This window comes from Myotis brandtii, unplaced genomic scaffold (assembly GCF_000412655.1).
Source record: "Myotis brandtii unplaced genomic scaffold, ASM41265v1 scaffold446, whole genome shotgun sequence".
NCBI classification, from domain to species: Eukaryota; Metazoa; Chordata; class Mammalia; order Chiroptera; family Vespertilionidae; genus Myotis; species Myotis brandtii.
In genome coordinates this window covers 1,182,337-1,205,278 of record NW_005367057.1, presented here as the reverse complement: position 1 = coordinate 1,205,278, position 22,942 = coordinate 1,182,337, and the positions used below count along the sequence as shown (strand labels likewise).

Below are 22,942 nucleotides of genomic sequence, written 5' to 3'. Positions count from 1 at the left end.
TGCAGGAACAATGACCGCTGCAAGCACCTCTGCCCGAAAGCCACCCTCATGCTCCGGCCCGATGCCAGACAGTCCAGTTTCTCTCGTTATGAGTCTGGGTCCCCAAATTCTCACCCAGAACTGGAGTTCAGAGAAGTTGGGAACTTGTTTCTCCCTCCTGATTGAAAAAGACAACAGCGTACCCAGCTGCCAGGCCCTTTCACGTGCACCTCCGTACCTCCACACTTCCGTACCTCTGCACCTCCTACCGGGCTCAATGCACTTTTCTCTTTCCTTCTAGTTGTAGAATTTCCACTCAACCAGCCTTCCCTCGGTTCTGGATGGTATATTTTTGTCTTTTAGTTGTAGTTTTAATGTGGTTGTGCGCTGCAGCAAGTTCAGGTGTTTACCTATGCCACCATCTTGGTTGTCCCTCTCTACTTTTTAAACATTAAAACTTTGTTTTTTTCTTTAAAGAAATAAGAACCACAATTTGTTGCATGCCTGGCACTTTTACATATACTGTATTATCTATCTTAATACTCAAAGCCACCCTAACAAGGGGAGGCAGAATCTCAGATATTATATTTCAGGCAAGGAAAATGGGGCCCAGAGTTTCAGTGTATGACCTTATACACACACAGAGAAATGGTACAACTAGGATTCAAACCTTAATGTGTCTGACTCCAAAGCCTATGCCTATCCAGTACTGCATAGAATATTAAGGAGTATGTTTCCCTTGATTAATTTGAAAATGTGGGCTTTAAGAATTCTTTTATCTCCCTTGGCTGTATCTTGATTTTATAGGTAGTGAAGAAAATACTTAAAATTTCTATGAACGTGGTCTCCAACTGACAAAGGTTAAAAGCAAAACAAAAATTGCTCTTTCACTTGGCACACGGGAGATAAGTGTTATGAGTGCTCAGTTTGAAATAATGGTTATAATTTCATGCCCTGTGTTTTAGGTGAGAGCACATTTGTCTTTTATTCTTTCGTTGCTAAAAAATGATTTTCCTTACTGGGTGATAGATTTACAGCCTATAAATAATCCTGATGGCCACATCTGTTTTTAGCCCAACTGAGATTTAAAATAATAAAATAAAAAATAACGGTGGATGATCTGGACTCACAGACTGTCATTCGGTGGTCGGTATCCTGCCAGCACTCATTACTTGGTCAGGTCAAATGTGTTTATTCAACTTGGTATTACTCATAGTGGGAAAGTTCAACCAATTTTGTGACACATGAAATAAAGAAGAAAGATTCGTACTTTTTGTTAATTAAGTAATTGAGATCTTATTGATTATCCCATCAGAAACCATGTACCCAAGCAAGGTCTGCTCCTGAACCACTTGTGCCTTCTCATGACCATATGGAACGTTGATTTGCACTGCAATTTTCTGACCTCTGTATGACCGCTGGGCAGATTATTACTGTTTCCTGATTTGCCACATTGTCCTCAACTCTCACCTCCTCGAGGATCTATTTTCCTTTCACCCTCCTGATAGATTTTCCTGATTCTTTCCCCAAATGGCTTCTCATCTTTATTTAAAGTTCAGCCAGTACTTTTCAAACAAGGAGACTTTGTTTAGAAAGAAGGGTTTTGTTTAGAACAAAAATGCATTCTTTACTGAAAAAATATTTCAGGCTATCAATGGACATTGGGAATACAAAAAAGTACTGAAGACTCATATATTTGAGGAAGAATATAGTATTAGGAACTTCCATTCTAGCTGCTTCTCCTCTCTCTTATTGATCCTCTTCCACCATGGATATGATCTCAGCACCTTAAATTGTTCCTTCCCAGCTTAACTCGCAAAAAAAATGAAAACCTATGTCCAACCCACTAAGATATATTACAAGGATATCTGGCTGGGAGTTCCTGTGCCCAGCCCTTTCCTGCCACCCCAGAAGGTGAGGGGGTGCATATTTCCAGGACACCTTTGTGGCTTTGTGGCCCACAGCTGTGTCACAGTACGCGGGAGGGGAAGCTTGCAGTGGACGAATTTGCACTGAGACCACACAGAGAACTATCATTACGGAAGTAATGCATATATGCCCACTGTTCTGCCTGTGATCTATACTGTTAGCAAATGGACATGTGGACTTCAGGAATGGTAGGACTACTCCCCACACAGTCTGTCTGCTCATCTGCTCTCTCCTGCCCATCTACATGATTCTATCTAACATTTATTGATTTCCTACACTTTGTCACACTCTTCTTGCACCATGGAAGATTCCAGGTTAACTACCCCTTAAAACTAGGTCACGTACTAACTTACGGTCTAGGGGCTTTTGAAGTGTCATGCAATATTGGCAGTTTTCCAGAGGCTAGGAAAATAATAGGCACGCAGTAATGCCTGTCATCTGAGGAAACAACCTACACTTAGTGTTATGAAAATTTTTTAACCTCTTTTGTGGAGGTTGTATAATCATACCTCATAAGGCAGAAAAAGGGAACAGGATTGGCTAAAAATATTCTTATCATTTGAGATTCTTAGATGGGAAACTTGGCATAAATTTAAAGTATTTTCATTCATACTGATACTATAAGCCAGCAGTTCTCAACCTGTGGGTCGCGACCCTTTTGGGGGTCAAACAACCCTTTCACAGGGGTCGCCTAAGACCATCGGAAAACACATATATAATTACATATTGTTTTTGTGATTAATCACTATGCTTTAATTATATTCAATTTGTAACAATGAAAATACATCCTGCATATCAGATATTTACATTACGATTCATAACAGTAGCAAAATTACAGTTATGAAGTAGCAACAAAAATAATTTTATGGTTGGGGGGCACCACAACATGAGGAACTGTATTAAAGGGTTGCGGCATTAGGAAGGTTGAGAACCACTGCTCTAAGCTTTGATTCCACCTGTGAAAATTTGGTTGAGGAATAGTTATTTAAGTGAAGTAAAGTAATTTAATATACCAAAAAATTAATATAATACAGTCATATCTTCCATACAGAAAATATAGGCCAGCGGATTCTCTACTGCAGGTCGTGACTTACTTAGCCCTGTGGGTCACCAGCAACAAGCACAGCCTGAGCTGCTTGCTGTCCCTCGTGTGTACATTTAACTCCTTGGGGTGAAGCTCATCCCCTGGTGTCTCGCCAGTACACACTCCTGTGTCCAGCTGCCCTGACAGGAGAGAGAACACGCAGAGCAAAGTCAACCTCATCTCCTTTCTTGCCCATGGATTGGGCCTTTGATCATGAGATGACGTTAGCTTTTGTACCCTTCCTCTAGAACAGTGGTTCTCAACCTTCTGGCCCTTTAAATACAGTTCCTCATGTTGTGACCCAACCATAAAATTATTTTTGTTGCTACTTCATAACTGTAATGTTGCCACTGGTATGAATCATAATGTAAATATCTGATATGCAGGATGGTCTTAGGCGACCCCTGTGAAAGGGTCGTTCAACCGCCAAAGGGGTCGCGACCCACAGGTTGAGAACCGCTGCTCTAGAAGGATGGGGTAGAGGCATACAACGGAGTAATTTTTTAATTCTGATTATACTACTTAAGAATGAAGTAGGGAGCAAAGATTGGAATGACTATATTAGCAATATGTAATGTTTTAAGATTTTCTATGAAAGGTGTAGAATGGCTAGAACAATAAAAATTCTAAACGGTAGCTCTTCCACGGAAATGGGTACCATCTTGGAAAAGCAGCTGAAAAGGGGTAACAGGATTGGCTAAAAATATTTTTATCACTTGATATTCTTAAATGTGAAACTTGGCATACATTTTAAAGTACTTTTATTCATCCTCATACTCTAAGTTTTTAGATTCAATGCTGGTAATAACTGGAGCACTCCAGGTGACAAGGAGAGCATCTTCTATGGCTTCTTCTTTGGAGAAATCTGTAACAAGCATAGAATCAAAAGACTTTTCCTACAAAATCCAAAGATAATGTTTGGGTTTTTTTTAAGGGAACATTTTTTTCTAGTTGTATTTATCAAGATCCAGAAAAGACTGGTAGGCAAAATTAGTTAAGCACCTGAGTGATTTTAAATTAATAGAGGGGTCAGGCAAAGACAGATATGGTTAAAAGGAAATATAAATATACTGAATCTAAGTTAGAAATTTGTTCTGTCGATAAAGGCTGCTAAATTCATTCATAGATATTTAGCTTATTAAAATTGATTACAAGGGTGATGGAAATGAGTTTGGAATTCTCATAAAAGTCTTCCTAAGTAAACTAATGTGCAGTTTATATTAATGCTTTGGTTTATTATAGGTTTTTACATTTTAATTGTAGCATTCATATAAATTGGTGGTTCTGTTTTCTATCATCTAATACATTTAGTATTATATTGATTATTCAGGAAGGTGGTTAACTCCTTAAGATTACTGCCTACAATTCAAGTACGAAACATGCTTAGTTTATATAGCTGGGCTATCGGACTTTATTCCAGCCTTTAAAAGCCACTGATAGCTAACTTTAACTTTTCTAAAAGAGGATACAAATATTAGATTTATTTAGCCAGGACACATTCTCCAAGAGCTTTATAGGTCATTAGATATGTTGAGGTAGGTATTAGAAAAGTAACATTATACCCATTTAGGTACCTATTATAATACTATTTGTATAATTTTTAAAGCTTATTTTGTCTCAGGAGTCACAGAGGGGTAACTTCTACAACCAATATCAAAGTGAAATTTACAGATGCTGAAAAAATTTTAAAAAAACAACAACAGATGCTGATAAAGCTAGCTTTTAGTTTGCTAACTGATCCTTAACTGAAGCTAGGGAGTTCTAAACTTTCCTAGACTTCTGACAGCCTTACCTAGCCTTTTAACTAGCAACCATAGGCTTTATACCCTTTAATTAATTTAATTGCTAATTGCTATACGTAAACTTTTAAAAAATATATATTTTATTGTTTTTTTACAGAGAGGAAGGGAGAGGGATAGAGAATTAGAAACATTGATGAGAGAGAAACATCCATCAGCTGCCTCCTGCACACCCCCTACTGGGGATGTGCCCACAACCAAGGTACATGCTTTTGACTGGAATTGAACCTGGTACCCTTCAGTCTACAGGCCGATGTTCTATCCACTGAGCCAAACCGGTTAGGGCCTTGAACATTTTTATATTAATTGCATTCATCTTTGTCTTTACTGTAGGAACAAAGACTTCTATTTTTGTTGTTGTTGTTGTTCCCTGTGTAATTCTGGATTAGTAAATGAAATAATAAATGTGAAAGTATTTTTTAAATTTATTTATTTATTTGTAAATGGTATGTGTTTTTATTGACTTTATTGGGGTGACATTGGTTAGTAAAATTATATGGGTTTCAGATGTACAATTCTAAATTGTGTGTTCACCACCCCAAGTCAAGTCTCCTCATGTGAAAGTATTTTTTAAAGCAAAAGTATTTTTTGATGTAAAACATTGAGTGGTTATCATTACTACATGTTTCACTTAATTTTGGAGGGAGTTCCTTTCAGTTATAATACCAATCAGCTCTTTACTTGTGAATGTTTAATAGTCATTTTGTAACCTCTTCTAAACTTCAGGTCCTCTATTTCAGCTTGAATTCACTTGCTAACAGGATTAACCTTGATTTCTTTTTGACATTGGAAAAATCTTATAAACTTCATAAAGCACAATTATTCAAAGGCTTTGAGTACTTAAACATCATGTAAGTCTGGCAACATGATATACTCATCATGTAAGTATATCTGCAGGCTTTTGTTTCTTCATCTTAAAAAGTGGGGGTTGTACTCATTCAGTCAGCACACTAATGACAGTAGGTGATCTGTGTGCTGAGGCAGAAACTGGCGGTTAATTATGAGACTTCCCGCCTGAGCTAGCTGCAGCCTTTTCTACATATGCATCTATATTGAGGCAGCCACTTCAGCTGATCTTATCCAAGAAATGAGACTTATTTACCGCATTTGGACAAAACAATCTTTCTTTAAAAACTCTAAATTTATAGTTCAGTGTTAGGGGGAGGGCCTTTTGAACCTTTATCCTTGAGACCGCTACCATTTAAACCTAGACACAATGGCTCCTAACTCTCTAACGTGAACCTTGGAGATATCTGCCACATTGGTTGTCTATAGTCAAACTCATTATCTTCTCCCCATTCCCTCTCTCCATGCCAAACAAAGGTACATTTCCTTGTTTTTTATTATTAATGCTATCATTATTCTACCCATTACTTGCTAACAAAACATCCAAAAAAGACAAAAGTTCCAGGTTACAGAGGAGTTAAGAGCCTAATTATACCAGTGAACACATTTTCAGTCTAGATTTTACTTGTTTTCTGTGGCACTTTAGAATGTTAACCACTCATTCTTTTTCATACTCTCTCAACTGTTCTCTTGTTATCCCAAAAGATTTTGTAAAGTGTTTTCTTAAAAGGCAGGGAAGGAAAATAGACATGGAAGGTGCCAGAGAAAGAGATGTGATGAAGGCTGCTGAATGTTTAAAGGTGGTGATTATGAGAGCCAGGTCCTCAGGACCTCTGCCCTGGAAATTCCAGAATCATCCTGTCATCATTGTTTGTTTGTTTGTTTACTAATTTACTTTAGCTATATTTACTGGGGTAACATTGGCTAAACTTCATGTATATAACTTTGCAATAGTTCTGTATATTCTATCGTGTGTTCCCCACCCAAAGTCTAGTCTCCTCCATCTCATTTGTCTTGTTTAAAAAATCATTATTGGTTACTTAACTGTCAAACATTCCAAGCACGCCCCCACCTCAGGACCTCTGCAATTGCTATTTCTTCTGCTTGAGTGATCTTCCCTGTTATTTGCACAGCCTACCATCTCACCTCCTCAGGTGCCTACCCACAGATCACTTTGGAGAGACTTCTCAGCCCAGCCAATCTAAATAGGGCTCCCCACTTGGATTCTCGCTAGTCCCTTAATCTCCCTCCTTTGTTATTCTTCATTACAATTGACTACCTATTATCATTTTATACTTTAATTTTATATATTTATTTGCTTGTCTATGAATTCAAGGATTTGACTCTTCTCCCTGCCATATCCTCTGGGCCTAAAACAGTACCTGGCTGTTGAACCTTTATCCTTGAGACCGCTACCATTTAAACCTAGACACAATGGCTCCTAACTCTCTAACTCTCTAACTCTCTACTGAGTGCTTATAGTAGGCACTCAGTAAATGTGGTTGAAGGAATAACCTTCACTTGGAAAACCACCTGTTAAAATAAGTCCATACTCTTCAACTTGGCATTAAATGTCCTACACAATAAGACTGTAACTTAGTTTTGCAGTCCTTTGTGGGAAAATAGGGCATAAAAAAGATTGAGGGACAGATCATGGAGTACCTAAATACAGATAGAAATTGTCGGGTTAGAGCTGTGGCTATAATTTTAGTATGACCTGTGGAGCTATAGATCCTCATGGAGTGAGAGTCTTTTCTCCAATCTCATGAATGTGGCCAAGAGGATCAGAGAATGAATGCAGTTACCCTGAGAGCACCCAGGAAGAAAGTCCTATTATAGGGTGCAGCTTTTAAATTAAATGAAGCTAAACTAAGCTGCCCTCAGGTGGGGTACAAGAGAAGGTGCTGAACCTAGGACTCCTTCAAATCATCATGTTGTATGGGGTTATTTGTATCAATGTTTTGTATAGAAATTTCAGCACCTCCTCATTATGTATTGGTTTAAATGTAAACTCCAATCCCTCACCTTTTAAGTCCCAGTCTTTACACAATTGTTTCTTAATATAGAAATACTAAAAAATACTACATGTAATCAATAGCTCACCTAACCAAATTACTTTTTTTTTAAATTTGGGGTATCTTTATTCTTGCCTCTGTGCCCTTTCCTTATCCTATCTCTATCTCTATCTAGAGTTCCTTCAAGAGCACTGTCTCTCACTGTCAAAAATGATATCTTCATTCCATTTATAAACATGTGAAAGTTCCTCACCCCTTGACTCCTTTTTGTCCTTAACATGCGTGTCTCTTACTATAGTCATTTATATAATTTACCTTATCATTCTCTGTGCTTCATATGGAGAAACTTTCTTATAACTGTATAGCCCCATAACACTTCATGCAAAGCCTTGTCTACAGTAGGCATTCAGTTAATGGTTGTAGAATCGGATTAATTCCCTTGAAAATGACTTCAAGATCATCCAAGGACAGTTATAATTTAGACAGGGAGACATAATGTCATTTTGTTAGAGAATAACTTTTGCACCTAATGCTTCTTCACAACTAATTACTGAATGAATAGTGTGCTAGTAACTTAGCTGAGAAGTTTTAAATGTACATGAATATCCCCAGCAGCATGTTCCCCCTTCCTGTGCCCCTGCCGTCTTCCAGTGACTATTGTCAAGCAGGTGTGTAGCAGGTACAGTGCAATGAGCACTCATTTTCTAATAAGTAGAGAAAGTGCTGTTCCAAAAATATAAAACCTAAGAAGACTATTTGGACAAAAAAACCCAGCTACTTTTATTTAATTTTTTTAGAACTGTTTACTCTTTTTAAAATCTTTATTATTGAAAATATTACATAAATCCCCCTTTCCCCCCCTCCCCCATTGATCTTTTTTCATCCCGCTCCTGCCCCACCCTACACACTCTCATTCCATTGTCTGTGTCCATGGATTATGCATACATTCGTATAAGTTCATTGGTTGATCTCTTCCCGCCCCTCCCCTGCCTTTAAATTAATTTAGAGTTGTTTTAGAATAAATCCTGAATGACTGCTGAGTAAATGACAATGTGAACAAAATACCTAAGAAACCAAACCTATACTTTAGCTACCTCAACAACTGAATCGGTTATTTCTGTGGTCACCTGATTTACTATTTGATATTCAATCTTGAAAACACTAGTTTGATTCTCTCACGCAAATGGGTTTATACTTATACCCAGTTGTATTCTTTTATGTGGTTATGGCACAGGAACAAGCAGGAGTTCATCAACTAAAGAAGAATGTCTTCATTTGTAAGGGTGTATAACAGTAAAAAATGGAACATTTGAAATTAACAACAGGGCATTTTTTCCATCTCTAGGGACCAAGAGGAACAGATGGTCTCTCTGGGGAACAAGGTACACAGGGTGCCAAGGTAATCACTGAGCTCTCTGATTTCACATACAGTTGTTACTTTGAGCCCATATATTCTGTCTAAAAACTGAGGCATGTCCTTTAAAAAGTATGGCTCTACATTTTCTCTTAGTCTAAATAAGGAACATACATAAAGTTTTTATCACACACAGAAATGTAATATTTAATATTGAACTGTGTGCATGATGTCTGATTTTTTTTGTAGGTGAGTGTAGGCTGGCATGTTTAACACTGTAATTTACAATCTTATTAACTCAGTTGGTATTGATACTTTTTTAGGGTGAAAAAGGAGATCAAGGGAAAAGAGGACCTTCCGGTCTTACTGTAAGTAGTAAAGCATTTCACATTAAAGATGATCACTTGAAACCTTTCATTTTCCTTGGTGTATGGTTAATATTTGGGGAAGAAGCTACTTGACCCAAACATTTTCTTTCTTATGCAGGGTAAGACTGGAAACCCTGGAGAGAGAGGAGTTCAAGGGAAACCAGTAAGTAATTAAAAATCAGCAATGAACAAACTTGCCTGCTTTACTCTCTGACATAACTGTTGTTTAATATTTAGTATGTTGGACTAACAATTCAAGTTCTTTTCTTCAGTCATTAGATCAGTGTTTTAATTTGGGCAAATTGCTTATTTATTCTGAGCCTCGTTTATACAGATCAGTAAACTGGTGGTTGATAACTTTTCACTCTAGTTATGGTTAGTTTTTCTCTAAAATCCATTTCAAAATAAAAGGATGTGATATTACATAAATATAATGGAATATTAATAAAGCTGACATAACAAGAAACTTCTTTGAGGCTTCTTGCCTTTCATTTTATTTCAACTTGATTGTTTTTTAGACCCTTTCAGTGTGGAGATATGTGTGTCATCAGGCTTTCCAATGGCACTGCTCTGAGAGTTTTTAACATTATGTAACAGTAGATATTTTCTATAATAAAAAATATTTTCAGAAGTATACATTTTTTCCCTAAGAAGCAACAAGTTCTGTGATTATCATCATTAACTGAGGGGCAAAACTCTTTTTAAAGAAAGAAAATAGAAAGATACATATACACATATGTACACAGACATACATATATATTACATATATATAATTTTGAGCATATAAGCTTAAGTGTATATGGGTATTTTTAATTACTTTCATTTGGAATCACAATTTTTAATGATGAAGTTTTGATTTGTAATACACATAAGTGTATGTAATTAAAATTATAGAATTAGATAATATTTTAATAGCCTCCAACTGAAAAGTCCAAGAAGGATAAGAGAAAAATGTTTTAACTGCCATAGTAATTGTCACTGTCACATTTACTTACTCCTCATTGAACTCTGCTGCCCCCTGCCTATTGGTTTTCATAATAGCATTATATTTGACAGTGGACAAACCTAAAATATCAGACCTAAAAGAGAAAAACGACTGTATCCAGGGAAAGAACTTTTGTGTGACATTGTATTATTGGTTGATGTAATCTCCAAAGAATATTCTTTGAATATTAATATTCCTCATCTGAGTTTTTTATATATTAATGTAAATGGTGTTTGTATAGTTTTTTTTCCATTTTACTAGGCCATATACAAAGCTAATATGTTGTAATGAGTGGAGAGACTTGGAGCTCATCAAGTTCATCAAGCCTATCAGATATTTCTGGATAAATGTAAAATTTGATATTTGATTTCTTCAATCTATATATATAAAAGCCTAAGTGACCGAACTACCGAATGACCAGTTGACCAGTTGCTATGACACGCACTGACCACCAGGGGGCAGACGCTCAGTGCAGGAGCTGCCCTCTAGTGGTCAGTGTGCTCCCACAGCAGGAGCGCCGCTGAGCCAGAAGCCTGGCTTATGGCTGGCGCAACCTCTCCCACCTCTGCAGCAGTGCTACGGAGCTGCGGCAGGGGCAGGCACAGCAGGGCTGGATGAGCGGGGCTGGGATGTGCAGGAGTGGCACCCCGCTCCAGCTTGGGCTCCTCCCTAGCCACCTGCCGCTTTCTGCATTGCTACATCCCTCGGGGGTTGTTGGACTGCTGATTTCAGCCAGATCCCTGAGGAGATCATGCCAAAACCGACAGTCTGACATCCCCTGAGAGGTCCCGGATTGTGAGATGGCACAGGATAGGCTGAGGGACCCCACCAGTGCACGAATTCATGCGCCAGGCCTCTAGTCAAATATAAAATTCACTAGAGCCACTTTGTAACCATAGCTTATGGCAAGCAAGTTTCATAGACGATTGGAAGAGTAAATCACTTTAGTGGATGATATGGGTTGGATATTAAATCATGAGTTTGTAATAGTTGCTGAGGTTTACTTAGCTCTATACCTACACTGTCTCCTTCTTCTTGATTGAACTGAAATAGACTTTGAGATCTTAAGAAAGCTAGTATCAATCCATCCAAGAAATCCAGGCAGCTCTAAAGATTTATTTCTTTGATCCTGCACATAATCTCAGTGTCGCTATTCATTTACCCACTCTCAGTAAGCTGACAGTGCTATAAAATAAAAAGATGTAAAATAGATTGGAGGTCAGATTGACCTTTGTTCTAGTAGTCCATGTTCCTTTTAGCTATATGTATAGTCTTGGTTAAATTGGTTAGCTCTCTGGATCATATTTTCCTCATCTGTAAAACAAAAATATCTCTAGCTTGTCACAATTCTAAAACTAGATATTACATGAAAATTGGTAACACATTTAGCACTTTGGTAGTTCAGATAACCAGGAGAAAGTATATTTTTCTATGGGCCAGAATTGTTTCCACACATAGATCTCTCTCAAGGGGAAAATTAAGAGGAAAGGCTATGATCCATTGTGTTATTAAAGTGATAAAACCTGAGTAACTGTTTTTAGTTTTCTAAGTCTTGTACAAACTATAACAAATTGTACATTATTTTTATCTAGACATTTTTTCAGTTAATGAGATTATGAAGTTAAATCAACTATGATTTTGTTTTTCTCTATTTCTCTCTTTAATTCTGTCAAATTTTGCTTTATGTATTTGAAACTCTATTTTAAAGTATTTGCATTTATGATTATAATGTCTTCCTGATCAACTGATCCATTTATCATTACAAAATGTTCCTCTATATCACTGGTAATACTTTTTATTCCTGGTCATACTGTTTGTTTTGAAATCTATTTGATGTCTTTCCAACCTTCTTACGCTTGCTGTTTCAAGGCCATATCTTTTCCATTCATTTACTTTCAAGCCATCTGAGTCTTGATATTTAAAGTGAGTGTCTTATATTTGGGTCTTGCTTTCTTATTCATTTGGATAATCTCTATCTTTTAATTAGCATTTGGCCCATGTCCATTTAATGTAATAATTGATATGGTTGCATTAAAGTCTACCATTTTATAGTTGTTTTCCTTTGTAGTGGTGTGGTATTTTTGTTCAATACCTTCATTTGGTCTTGAATAATTTTGAGAATGCCATGTTAATTTAACTATTGGCTTTTTAGCTATACTTCTCATTGTTATTTTTAAGTGGTTATTTTATGTCAAAAGTGAGCAGACTCTGTGAAATGCCAGAAAATAAATATTTTAAGCATTGGGGGTTGTATATTCTCTGTCACAAGTACTCAGCTCTGTCATCATAGTTTGAAAGCAGCCACAGACAGTATGTAAAGGAATTAATATGGCTTTGCTTCAAAAAAACTTCATTTGAAAAAACAAGTGATGGTCCAGATTTGACTATAGTTTGCCATCCCTGGTTTAAGGATTACAGTATACATGTTAACTTTCCATTGCCTACTTACAGTTAATATAATACAATTGCTCCTCAACTTACAATGGGATTATGGGTTATATTGTAAACTGAAAATACGCCTAACCTACCAAACATGATAGCTTATCCTAGTGTACCTTAACCATGTTTGGAACACTTAGATTAGCCTACAGTTGGGCAAAATCATCTAACACGGTGAATACACTATAGGATATTGCTTGCTTACCCTCATGATTGCATAGCTGACTGGGAGCTGACACAATGCTGCCCAGCATTATGAGAGGATATCATACTGCATATTGCTAGCCAGGAAAAAGTTAAAAATTCAAAGTACTGAATGCATATCACTTTGATACCATGGTAAAGTCAAAAGTTGTAAGCTGATCTATTGTCAAGTTGGGGACCACATATAATACTTATAGTAATTGTAAGGAACTGAAAACATATAGCTCATTTACTAACATCCAGTATTTTGTGTTCTAATTATACATATATCCCATATTGCAAAGTTAAACCCCATATTGTAAAGTTAAAATTTTGCTTTAATATAAATAAGTTAAATGTATGTTTTAGAGATATTAGAAAAAATAGTGTTATTTTATTTATCCATGCATTTATTATTTTTGGTGTTCTTCATTCCTTTCTGTAGGTCTGCATTTCTAAATGTTGTCATTTCTCTGTAGCCTATAGAACTTCCTTTAGATTCTTATAGTCAAGTTCTGCTACTGATTAATTCTCTTAGTTTTGTTTATGAGAATGTCTCTATTTCATCTTCATTCTTGAAGGATATTTTCACATGATATAAAATTCTGGGTTGATATTTTCTTTTATTTGATTTTATTCAGCACTGAAAAAATTGATATGTCATTTTTCTTTTGACCTCCATTATTTCTACTGAGAAGTCCACACATCTGTATCATTATTCCCCTACAAATAATGTAAAAATTTTTTCTGGCTGCTTTCAAGATTTTCTCTTTATTTTTTTTTTACTTTTACCAATTTGAGTATGATTCGCCTAGATGGTTTTGTTGTTGTTTTTTGTTTGTTTGTTTTGTTGTTTTTTTGCATATAGTGAGCTTGAGGTTTGCTGAGCTTCTTATGTGGATAAATTGGTGTTTTCAGGAAATTGGAAATTTTTCAACTTTGTTTTTTCAGATATTTTTTTTTACCCTCTCTTCTCTCTTCTTTCCTTCTTAAATTCCAATTAAATATACATGTTAAACACTTGATAACATCCCTTAGGTCCCTGAGGTTCTATACATTCATATTCCAACCTTTCTTTTTCCAATTTTCTTTTTTAATTGGATAAGCCCAATCATTCTTTACTCACTTGTTAAGCCTATTGAGTGAAATTTCATTTATGATATTGTAGTTTTACGTTTTATGTCAGATATTTAATTTTTAGTTCTGTAATTTTTTTGAGATTTCCTATTTGTTTATTCTTCATGAATAAACAAATATATTTACATTAATGATCCTATTTAGGATAGCTACTTTAAAATTCTTGTGTGAAAAGCTAACATATGAGTAATTTTGAGTTTTGTTTCCATTAATTGCCATTTCTTATGAATAAGAGGAATTTTTCTGTCCTGTAATTTGGAATTATATCCTGGACATTTTGAATAATGTATTGTAGAGACTCCAAATTCTATTATAATCCTTTGAAAAGTATTTCTTTTTTAAATTTGGCTGGCAATTAATTTGGCTGGATTCTAGGCTCTGGTAGGTGAAAATCTCTTCAGTTTTTTGTTTGTTTGTTTGTTTTTTGTTGGTTTTTTTTTTTTTTTTTAGTCTTGGCTTGGCTGCTTGGAGTCTGCTTCACCATTACATAGTTCAAATATCAGCAAGAGACTTAAGCAGAGTTTATACTCAGGTTTTGAGGCTTCCTCTCTCTAGCTCTCTTTTCCATCATTTTCTAGGAGCTGTCGTCACTCCAAATTCTGCCCTCTGGTTCTCTATGCCAGTGAGACTACAGGTCTCTATCCTGCTTTTAAAAAACCATCCTATATGGCTTACCTTCTGGCTAAAAGTCATTAAAAAATCAGAAACTCACCTAGTGACATTCTCTTCTATGTGTAGACCTCTCCACTCTAGTTTTTGCCTATTTTTGGTCTTTCCTGAAGGCTTTCAGATCTTTTTGAAAAAATTTTTTTTCCTAGATGTATAGTTTTCTGCATATAGGTTGGTTTATAGGAGCTATTTGGCCAATATTAGAAGTGGGAACTCTTAACAGGTCTTTAAATAGAATTTTCTCTGGAGTAACTCAAAATACTTGAGAAAAGTTTATTTCATAATTCTTATAATACAAAAAGAGTGTAGTATTAACTCTATTCTTTCCCCATTCTTCAGATAATGAAGCATAATGCACACAGTTTTAATGATCCTACAGTCAAGGTGTAGCCATGGAAATAATATTTATATGGTCCCTTGCTTATTCTCATAAAAAGTCTTTGAGGATGCTCTATATATTTGTTGAAAGGGGAAAAGGCATTGAATGATTCCTCATTGAAATCAGTAGAAAGCAGTTTGGTATAGAGGAAGAGCATGTCATTGGATCAAGCATACTGGAGGGCAAATATTGGTTCTACCACTTACTAGCTGTTTCCACTTTGCACAAATTATAGGACCTCAGTTTCCCTAGCTTTAAAATGAGATACTTTTTATTGTTATAACGAGTGATGTTTATTATTTGTTTGGCACAGGTTCTCAATAAATTGCAACCATAACAGTCATTATTGTCCTGGTCATCATATTCATAATTGCTGAGTTCAAGTCATGGAGCAAGGAGTTCTACTACAAATAATGTCTTTTCAGTAGCATCTGTAAAGCCTTAAAGGGAATTTTTATTTTGTGCCAGCTTTTGCTTTTCTTCTTCATCTCCAATAAAAATAGAGTCCACTTAAGTCATTTCATAGCTTTGCCAAACAGCTTTTACACACCATTAACAGCATTAAAAGTATATATGAAGCTGATACTGTGTGCAAACACACTTTACAAAGCAAACTAAGCATACATTATTTAAGGTTCTAAATTTTCACTGTGTGTTTCAGTTAGGATCCCTTATGTTGATTCTGTCACTTAATTTAGGAGCCTGGAGTAATGGGTAGCATATGATTTTCATTACTGAAACAGGGTCTTAGTCAGATGGAAGTCCATGATTTTATATATCTTTCTTTCTCCAACAGGAGAACCATGCATAACTAAACATAGCATTAATGATTGTAACTTAGAAGATTGCATGTGGCTAGAAATTTTGAATATCTGTACTTCTAATCTAATATCATATTTTCTCTTAGCTTTTAGTTTTAATATAAATAGTAATTGTGATCCACTGTACAGTTGCCAAGGCCAGTAATATAAAGGAGGCAGATTTCAAATAGACAAGGGCAGTATTTTATACATCACTAGAGGCCCGGTGCACGAAATTCATGCATGGGGGTGGGGGGAAGTCCCTCAGCCTGGCCTGCACTCCGCAATCCGGCGGGATCCCTCTTGCAATCTGGGACCACTGGCTCCTAACCGCTCACCTGCCTGCCTGCCTGATCACCCCTAACCACTTGCCTGCCTACCTGAACGCCCCTAACCACTCGCCTGCCTACCTGATTGCCCCTAACTGCTCATCTGCCTGCCTGATTGCCCCTAACCACCTCTGCCTGCCTGTCTAATCACCCCTAACCACTCTGCCTGCCTGCCTGATTGCCCCTAACCACTCGTCTGCCTGCCTGATTGCCCTAACCATTCTGCCTGCCTGCCTGATCACCCCTAACCACCTCTGCCTTGGCCCCCACCACCACGGCTTCGTCCAGAAGGTCGTCTAGAAAGACGTCTGGAATGACGTCCAGAAGGTCGTTCGGCTGTACAGTCTAATTAGCGTATTACGCTTTTATTATTATAGATTAGTAGTCATCAGTGTTTGGTACACAGTACATGCTCAGTAAATCTTTGAATAGGAGAATCAAAGAGGCCCTGGAATTTCATTTAGAGTTTTATGTAACATTTTAGAATATACCCCCACATATAAGAGACAATTTTATGGTAGCATAGATGGCATGGTATAAAATGTGGGGGGCAGAAGACATTGGAGGGCTCCAATTTGGTCATTTAGGGCCGGAAATCCTTGTGCTTTACCAGGTTTTTAGGGCATAAATCATACTTTTTAGCACATTATAAGGATATTATTTTTGGATAAAAGTACTTTTGTCAATATTAAAGTTATTAAAAATCCAAATTTAAAATAATTATGCATAATTATTAGCCACTGTATAGGAAGGGAATTAAATACAAAAATACACATAGATGTAAAGAATTCCTAAAGCTTGACCACAACAAAAATGTGACAAAAAATGGCACAGAACTTGAATAGACATTATTCCAAAGAAGATATACAAATGGCCAATAAGCACATGAATAGATGCTCAATATTAGTAGTCATTAGAGAAATGCAAATCAAAACCACAATGAAATACCACTTCCTACCCATTAGGATGATTATTATTTTTTAAAAAAAGAAAAGAAAAGAAACACACACACATGCACATAGAAATTAACCAATGTTGGCAAGAATGTGGAGAAATTGGAATCCTTGTGCATTGCCGATGGGGATGTTAAATAGTGGGGCTGTAGTAGAAAACTATTTGGTTGTTCTTCAAACATTTAAAGATAGAATTACTGCTTAATCTATCAATTTCACTTCTAGGTATATATCCAAAAGTATTGAAAGTAGGGACTCAAAGTGATATTTGTACAACAGTGTTTATAGGAGCATTATTCACAGTGGCCAAGAGGTAGAAATCCCAAATGTTCACTGACACATAAATGTAGTATATACATATTATGGAATGTTATTCAACCTTGAAAAGAAAGGAAGTCTTAACGCATGTTACAACATGGATAAGCCTTGAAGACATTATGCTACATAAAATAAGGCAGACACAAAAGAACAAATATATTCGTTCTTATATGAGGTAGTCAAATTCAGAGACTGAAACTAGAATGTTGGTTGCCATAGGAATGGAGGAGGGAGATAAGCAATTATTTAATGAGTATAGAGTTTCAGTTTGGAAAGGTAAAATGGTCTAAGGATAGATGGTGGTAATGGTAGCACAACAGTGTGAATGTACTTAAAGCCACGGAACTGTACATTTAAAAATTGTTAAAATGGTGAATTTTATGTTATGTATATTTTACCACAAAAGGAAAAAAGAAAGAATAGAAGTAGTCAGAAAAGTTAGGTGGGACAATTGTAAAAGAAAGCTGAGGTAAGGGAACTGTCTAAAACATTTTCAAGCATCACTTTTTCTTCAAGTTTGCCTTTGTTTGTTTAGGGTTCACAAGGACCTCCTGGGAGTACTGGAGACAGGGGACTTGCAGGAGAACCAGTAAGTTTATCTTTATACTTTTCAATAATACAAAACATTGCATCATAATTAGATAAATATAATTTAATTATAGAGTGTCCATGGAAAATGAATTGTGAAAAAGACCTTGTCACACCTAGTTTCTCATAATTTATTTTTTATTGCCTATGAAGTCATTCTTCTGGGATGGTATCAGATGTAATATGTTGTAACAAGCTTCTAAGACTTACAATATAGTCTTTCAAACTACTGGGTTGATCTTATGCGTCAGTTGACACAATGGTTTACAGGTGGCCTTTGCGTAATTTTTTAGCTAGTAACAAGTGGAAAATTCTAAAAGTCAAAAAGTTATTCTTATCAATCTTCTTTCCTGGTATAATGTCTGGTACATTATATCTACTTAATGCATGTTTATTAAAATTAAATTGACCAAAGTTCATATCCCAGTGATATAATCATTCAGCCAGGAATATTAGATGGAGTGAGGTGGGATGAGAATTTAGTCTTAATAAAGAACACATTTAAATAAAAATAAGTGTGTTAATAGAGCTATGACAACAGCAGAGACAATATATTCAACCTTATACAAGAAAAGATTTGTTATTGTACTCATAAATGACTAAATGGCTTAAAAGTACCTAAACATTGACATCCAGGTTATAGGGTTAGTGAGGTTGGTAAATAAAATATAAATCAATTTACAATGGATAAAATAGGTTTTGTTTCATATATTTGAGCTGCCTGGCCAAGACATAGTACAGAAAAGAACAGAAGTAAATTGGTAAAATGAAGGATGCAGAAGAGATATTGAAACATGTTTATATTTTGAGAATAATAAAATAGAAGACTACAACTTTTCTATAGCCAACACCTATTAGAGTTGTCTCTTTTTCTTAAACAAGATTCAAAACTGGTTTATTCATTGCAATACAAGTATTGGGATTTGGATAGTTTATCATTCATTCATTCAATCAACAAATATTTATTAAGAACCTGCACGTGGATTATAGTGGTAACCGTGGAGTTTTCAGCCTAACGATAGAATTACACATTAATTAATAACAGAGATAAATGGATAATTTAAAAGTGAGATGAATGCTCTAACGTATAGGAATTCAGTTCGAAGAGACACTATCCTAACTGGGGGTAGGAAAAGCTTCCATGAGAAGGAGTATTGAGCTGTGATCTCCAGGATGAATAGTAGTTACTTAGGCAAACACGGGAAAATGTCATTCTAGAGAGAAGTCATGCACCTGGGAAGAAGCACTACATATTTATTTAAAGATCTAAAAAAGGCCAACATGGCTGTGGCACAGAGTCAGATAAAAGTAAGTGCAAGATGAGGATGGAAAGGGAGGCAGGGGACAAAATACATGCAGCTTTATGAGCCATGTTCACAGGATTTGTTTTTTATCCTGTGAACAAAGGGATGCCATTGAAAGGATGGGCTAGTTTTATGACCCAATTATTACTTTGTTAAAATCACTCAAACCACAAGGTAGAGATCAAACTGTAATGGGCCAAGAATGGAAAAGAGTGTTGCTTTCTGTTGCAAAATAAGAGATGGCAGAACCCTTTAGATTAGCAGAGAAAAGAAGTGCACAGGTATTAAAAAAATTCAAAGGGAGATAAAATCAACAGGAGATAGGTATCCTGTATGTGAAGTACAATTCCTACATTTCTGGCTTGAAGAATTAATGAGATAATTATATCACTTACTAAAACTGGAAATAACAACAGAAAGCTAGGTTTGATAATGGCAGGTTATAAGTGCAGTTTAGCTATGTTAGATTTGAGGTGTCTTTGACAAATGTGAAGTTGAAAATTAGATATGGAGCTCAGAGCAGAGGAATTTACTGAAGTTAAAAATATTGGAGTCATTGACCTAGGGAGAGAATATTGGATTGAGAGAAGAAAAAGATCTGAGCTTTAAAAAGAAAAAGTCAACATTTAATAAATGTTCATAGAAGAGGAATGAACTGAAGAGGAGACTGAAAGAGGTGAGAGGAAAATCAAATACATACCCAGTTTAGCTCTAATCAGAACCTATCTTAAAATCTTCATGACAATCTTAGATTCCTTTAGAAGTATGTAGGCAAAACTGTGAATCTATATGCAATTATAGCTCTCAGATCAGTCACTTCTTTTTGTAGACAAAGTTGTGTTGAAACACATCTATAACCGTTCACATATACGTATGGCTCTTTTCTTACTACAACAGCAAAGTTGACATATGTGACAGAGACCATCTGACCCACACCTTAAAATAACTTATTATCTGGCCTTTTAGGAAAAGGTTTGCTGATTTCTAATCTAGATTTTAATCACATTTGAAAAAAAAAAAAAGTCCAATCAATGCAAAACTGATGCATACTGTAATCCTGGATTTGTACAGTGCACAACTGTATAAAATTGCCTTCAATAAGAAGAAACATATGATGAAAATTTCAAAAATTTGCTAAGCAACCTAGAAACTAACTTAAGTAGAAAAGAAAATTATTATCTAAATAGAAGACTGAAAAGTAAATAATGATTTTTTTGAAAATAAATAAATAAAGCCATGGCTTTTGTGGCTCAGTTGGTTGGGGTTCCTTCCATCCATCAAAAGGTCACTGGTTCAATTCCTGGTCAGGGCACATGCCTGGTTTCGGTCTTAATTCCCAGTAGACAGTCAATTGATATTTCTCTCTCACATTGATGTTTCATTCTCTCTCCTTCTCCCTTCCTCTCCCTCTCAAAGCAATAAAAACATATTTAAATAAATAAATAAATAATAAATAAATATATTTGAAAGTTGTAATAGAAGGCGAATACTTTTAAAATTAATGTATTAGATTTAACTCAATCCTATTTCCTATTATAAATTGGGTATAGTGGCTTGGTTTAATTATTCCAATGATAAATATGAATGAGCAGGAAAAATAGCTTAATATTTTTAACCTGGCATAAAATATAATGTTACTAGAATTTAAAAGGGATAATAAAGTTAGAACAATTAAATTCTGTGACACTGATCCAAATATAGACATACAGATATGTGGAACAGAAAAATATATAGATTTTAATATTTGATTAGGACAATGTTACAATCAGTAGTGAAGTGCTGTGCTGAATGCTGAGGGGCTCATTAACACATGAAGAGTTCACAGGTATTAGAAATATAGGTAACACATTAGCAAATCATTTCCACATAATAGGATAAATACTAAAACAGAGGTTAGTTTACAGTCCTAAAATAGCACAAAGGAAATGCACTTAGCCCAACATGCATTTCCCAGAAGATTTGGTTTAGGAAATGGCAATTGGTTTGAATCTTGGATAAATTAGAGGTAGCCAAAAGAATATGACAGAAAAAATACTCTAGAGTGAATGGAACAGCATGAGGAATGACATGAGGGCATAGAACAACTTGATCTCTTCAAGGAAGCCTTAAGCAGTTATATTCACTACAACATAAAGTGAAAAATAGGAAGTGTCGATATTTGGTTAAGAGGTGTTTTTTTTTAATTGAATTTATTGGGGTGACATTGGTTTGCAAAACCATACAGGTTCCAAGTTTACAACTCAATAAAACATCATCTGGATTCTCACCTCAAACTGTACATAAAAACAATGGCCTAAATAAATAAATATTTTTAAATCATAAGTAATAAGAGTAGGTGAAAGAATTTTTAAATAGGAATAAATGTTTAAATTTAAATATGATTTAAAAAGTAATAAAAGGCTAACAGCTTTATTTAATTATATACAAATTTAAAACTTTTCTCATCCTAATTTTTAAAAAAGTTCAAAGATTTAAGGAGATACACCAAAGTATTAAGTGGTTCCAGTGGTTATTTGGGGTAATTTTTAATTTTGTGTATTTACAAGTGTTCTATAGTGATAATGTTTGAGAGTAGGTGGAAGGTTATCCTTAACAATATATTTTAAAAATAAAATGACACGCTACAAAATGGGTGGAAATTAGCAGTAAAATAGGACAGATTAATACATAATGTCCCTAATATACAAATATTTTTAAGTGACTCCCAAAATATTGGGCAAATAGCAATATTAAAATATTTCCTCTAATTAATCCACATATTCCAAAATATGTGGGCAAAGGGCATGATCAAGCAACACATAGAATATCATGAATAGCTGATAAACAAATGGAAAAAAAATATATTACACCAAACTCATTAAATATAGACACTTTTAAAGTACTCGATTATCCATCATATTAACAAAGAATTTTAAAAGTATTCTGTGTTGGTATGCATTCAAAGAAATAGGTTTTAATATTTCTATGTTGCTTTTTTAATGTTAATTATTGCAACCTTTTAAGAAATTGACTTGACTTTTGACAAAATAATACATTTCAGACTGTGTTCTAAGGGGAAAAGTGAAGACTATACACAAAGACTTGTGCACAAAGATGTTTCTCTCAGTGTGTTTATAATAGGATAGGAATACATTCTGAGAATAATCCATAATTTTTAAATATTACTCATAGTCTTATCTAATAAGGCGGGAATATGCAAATTGACTGTCACACAGTGACAGACAAGATGGCTGTGCCCACAGCGGAGGCTAAGTTCCCGTAGCGAGCCTTAATGAGCAATCAGCAGGGACCTGAGGCTGAGCCTCCCGCATGGTGGGGCTTGACAGGGGACCTCAGGCCATGCCCCTTCAGGCGAGGGGCACAGCCTGAAGTCCCCTGTCAAGCCCTGCTAAGCTGGGGGACCTCAGGCCGCACCCTCTGCCCAACAGGGCTTTGACAGGGGACCTCAGGCCACATTCCCCACCTGGTGGAGTTGACCTGGGAC

At 35.6% G+C, this 22,942-nt stretch overlaps 1 protein-coding gene across 1 annotated transcript in view; it reads left to right on the top strand.

Moving 5' to 3' along the window:
- Nucleotides 1-22,942, top strand: part of COL24A1 (collagen, type XXIV, alpha 1) — a 197,112-nt gene that overhangs the window by 57,749 nt on the left and 116,421 nt on the right. Inside the window, exons 12-16 of the mRNA XM_005874588.2 lie at nucleotides 8,998-9,051; nucleotides 9,330-9,374; nucleotides 9,493-9,537; nucleotides 14,494-14,499; nucleotides 18,102-18,155. Of these exons, the coding sequence (XP_005874650.2) occupies nucleotides 8,998-9,051; nucleotides 9,330-9,374; nucleotides 9,493-9,537; nucleotides 14,494-14,499; nucleotides 18,102-18,155 (204 nt within the window). The remainder of the gene's footprint in view (nucleotides 1-8,997; nucleotides 9,052-9,329; nucleotides 9,375-9,492; nucleotides 9,538-14,493; nucleotides 14,500-18,101; nucleotides 18,156-22,942) is intronic.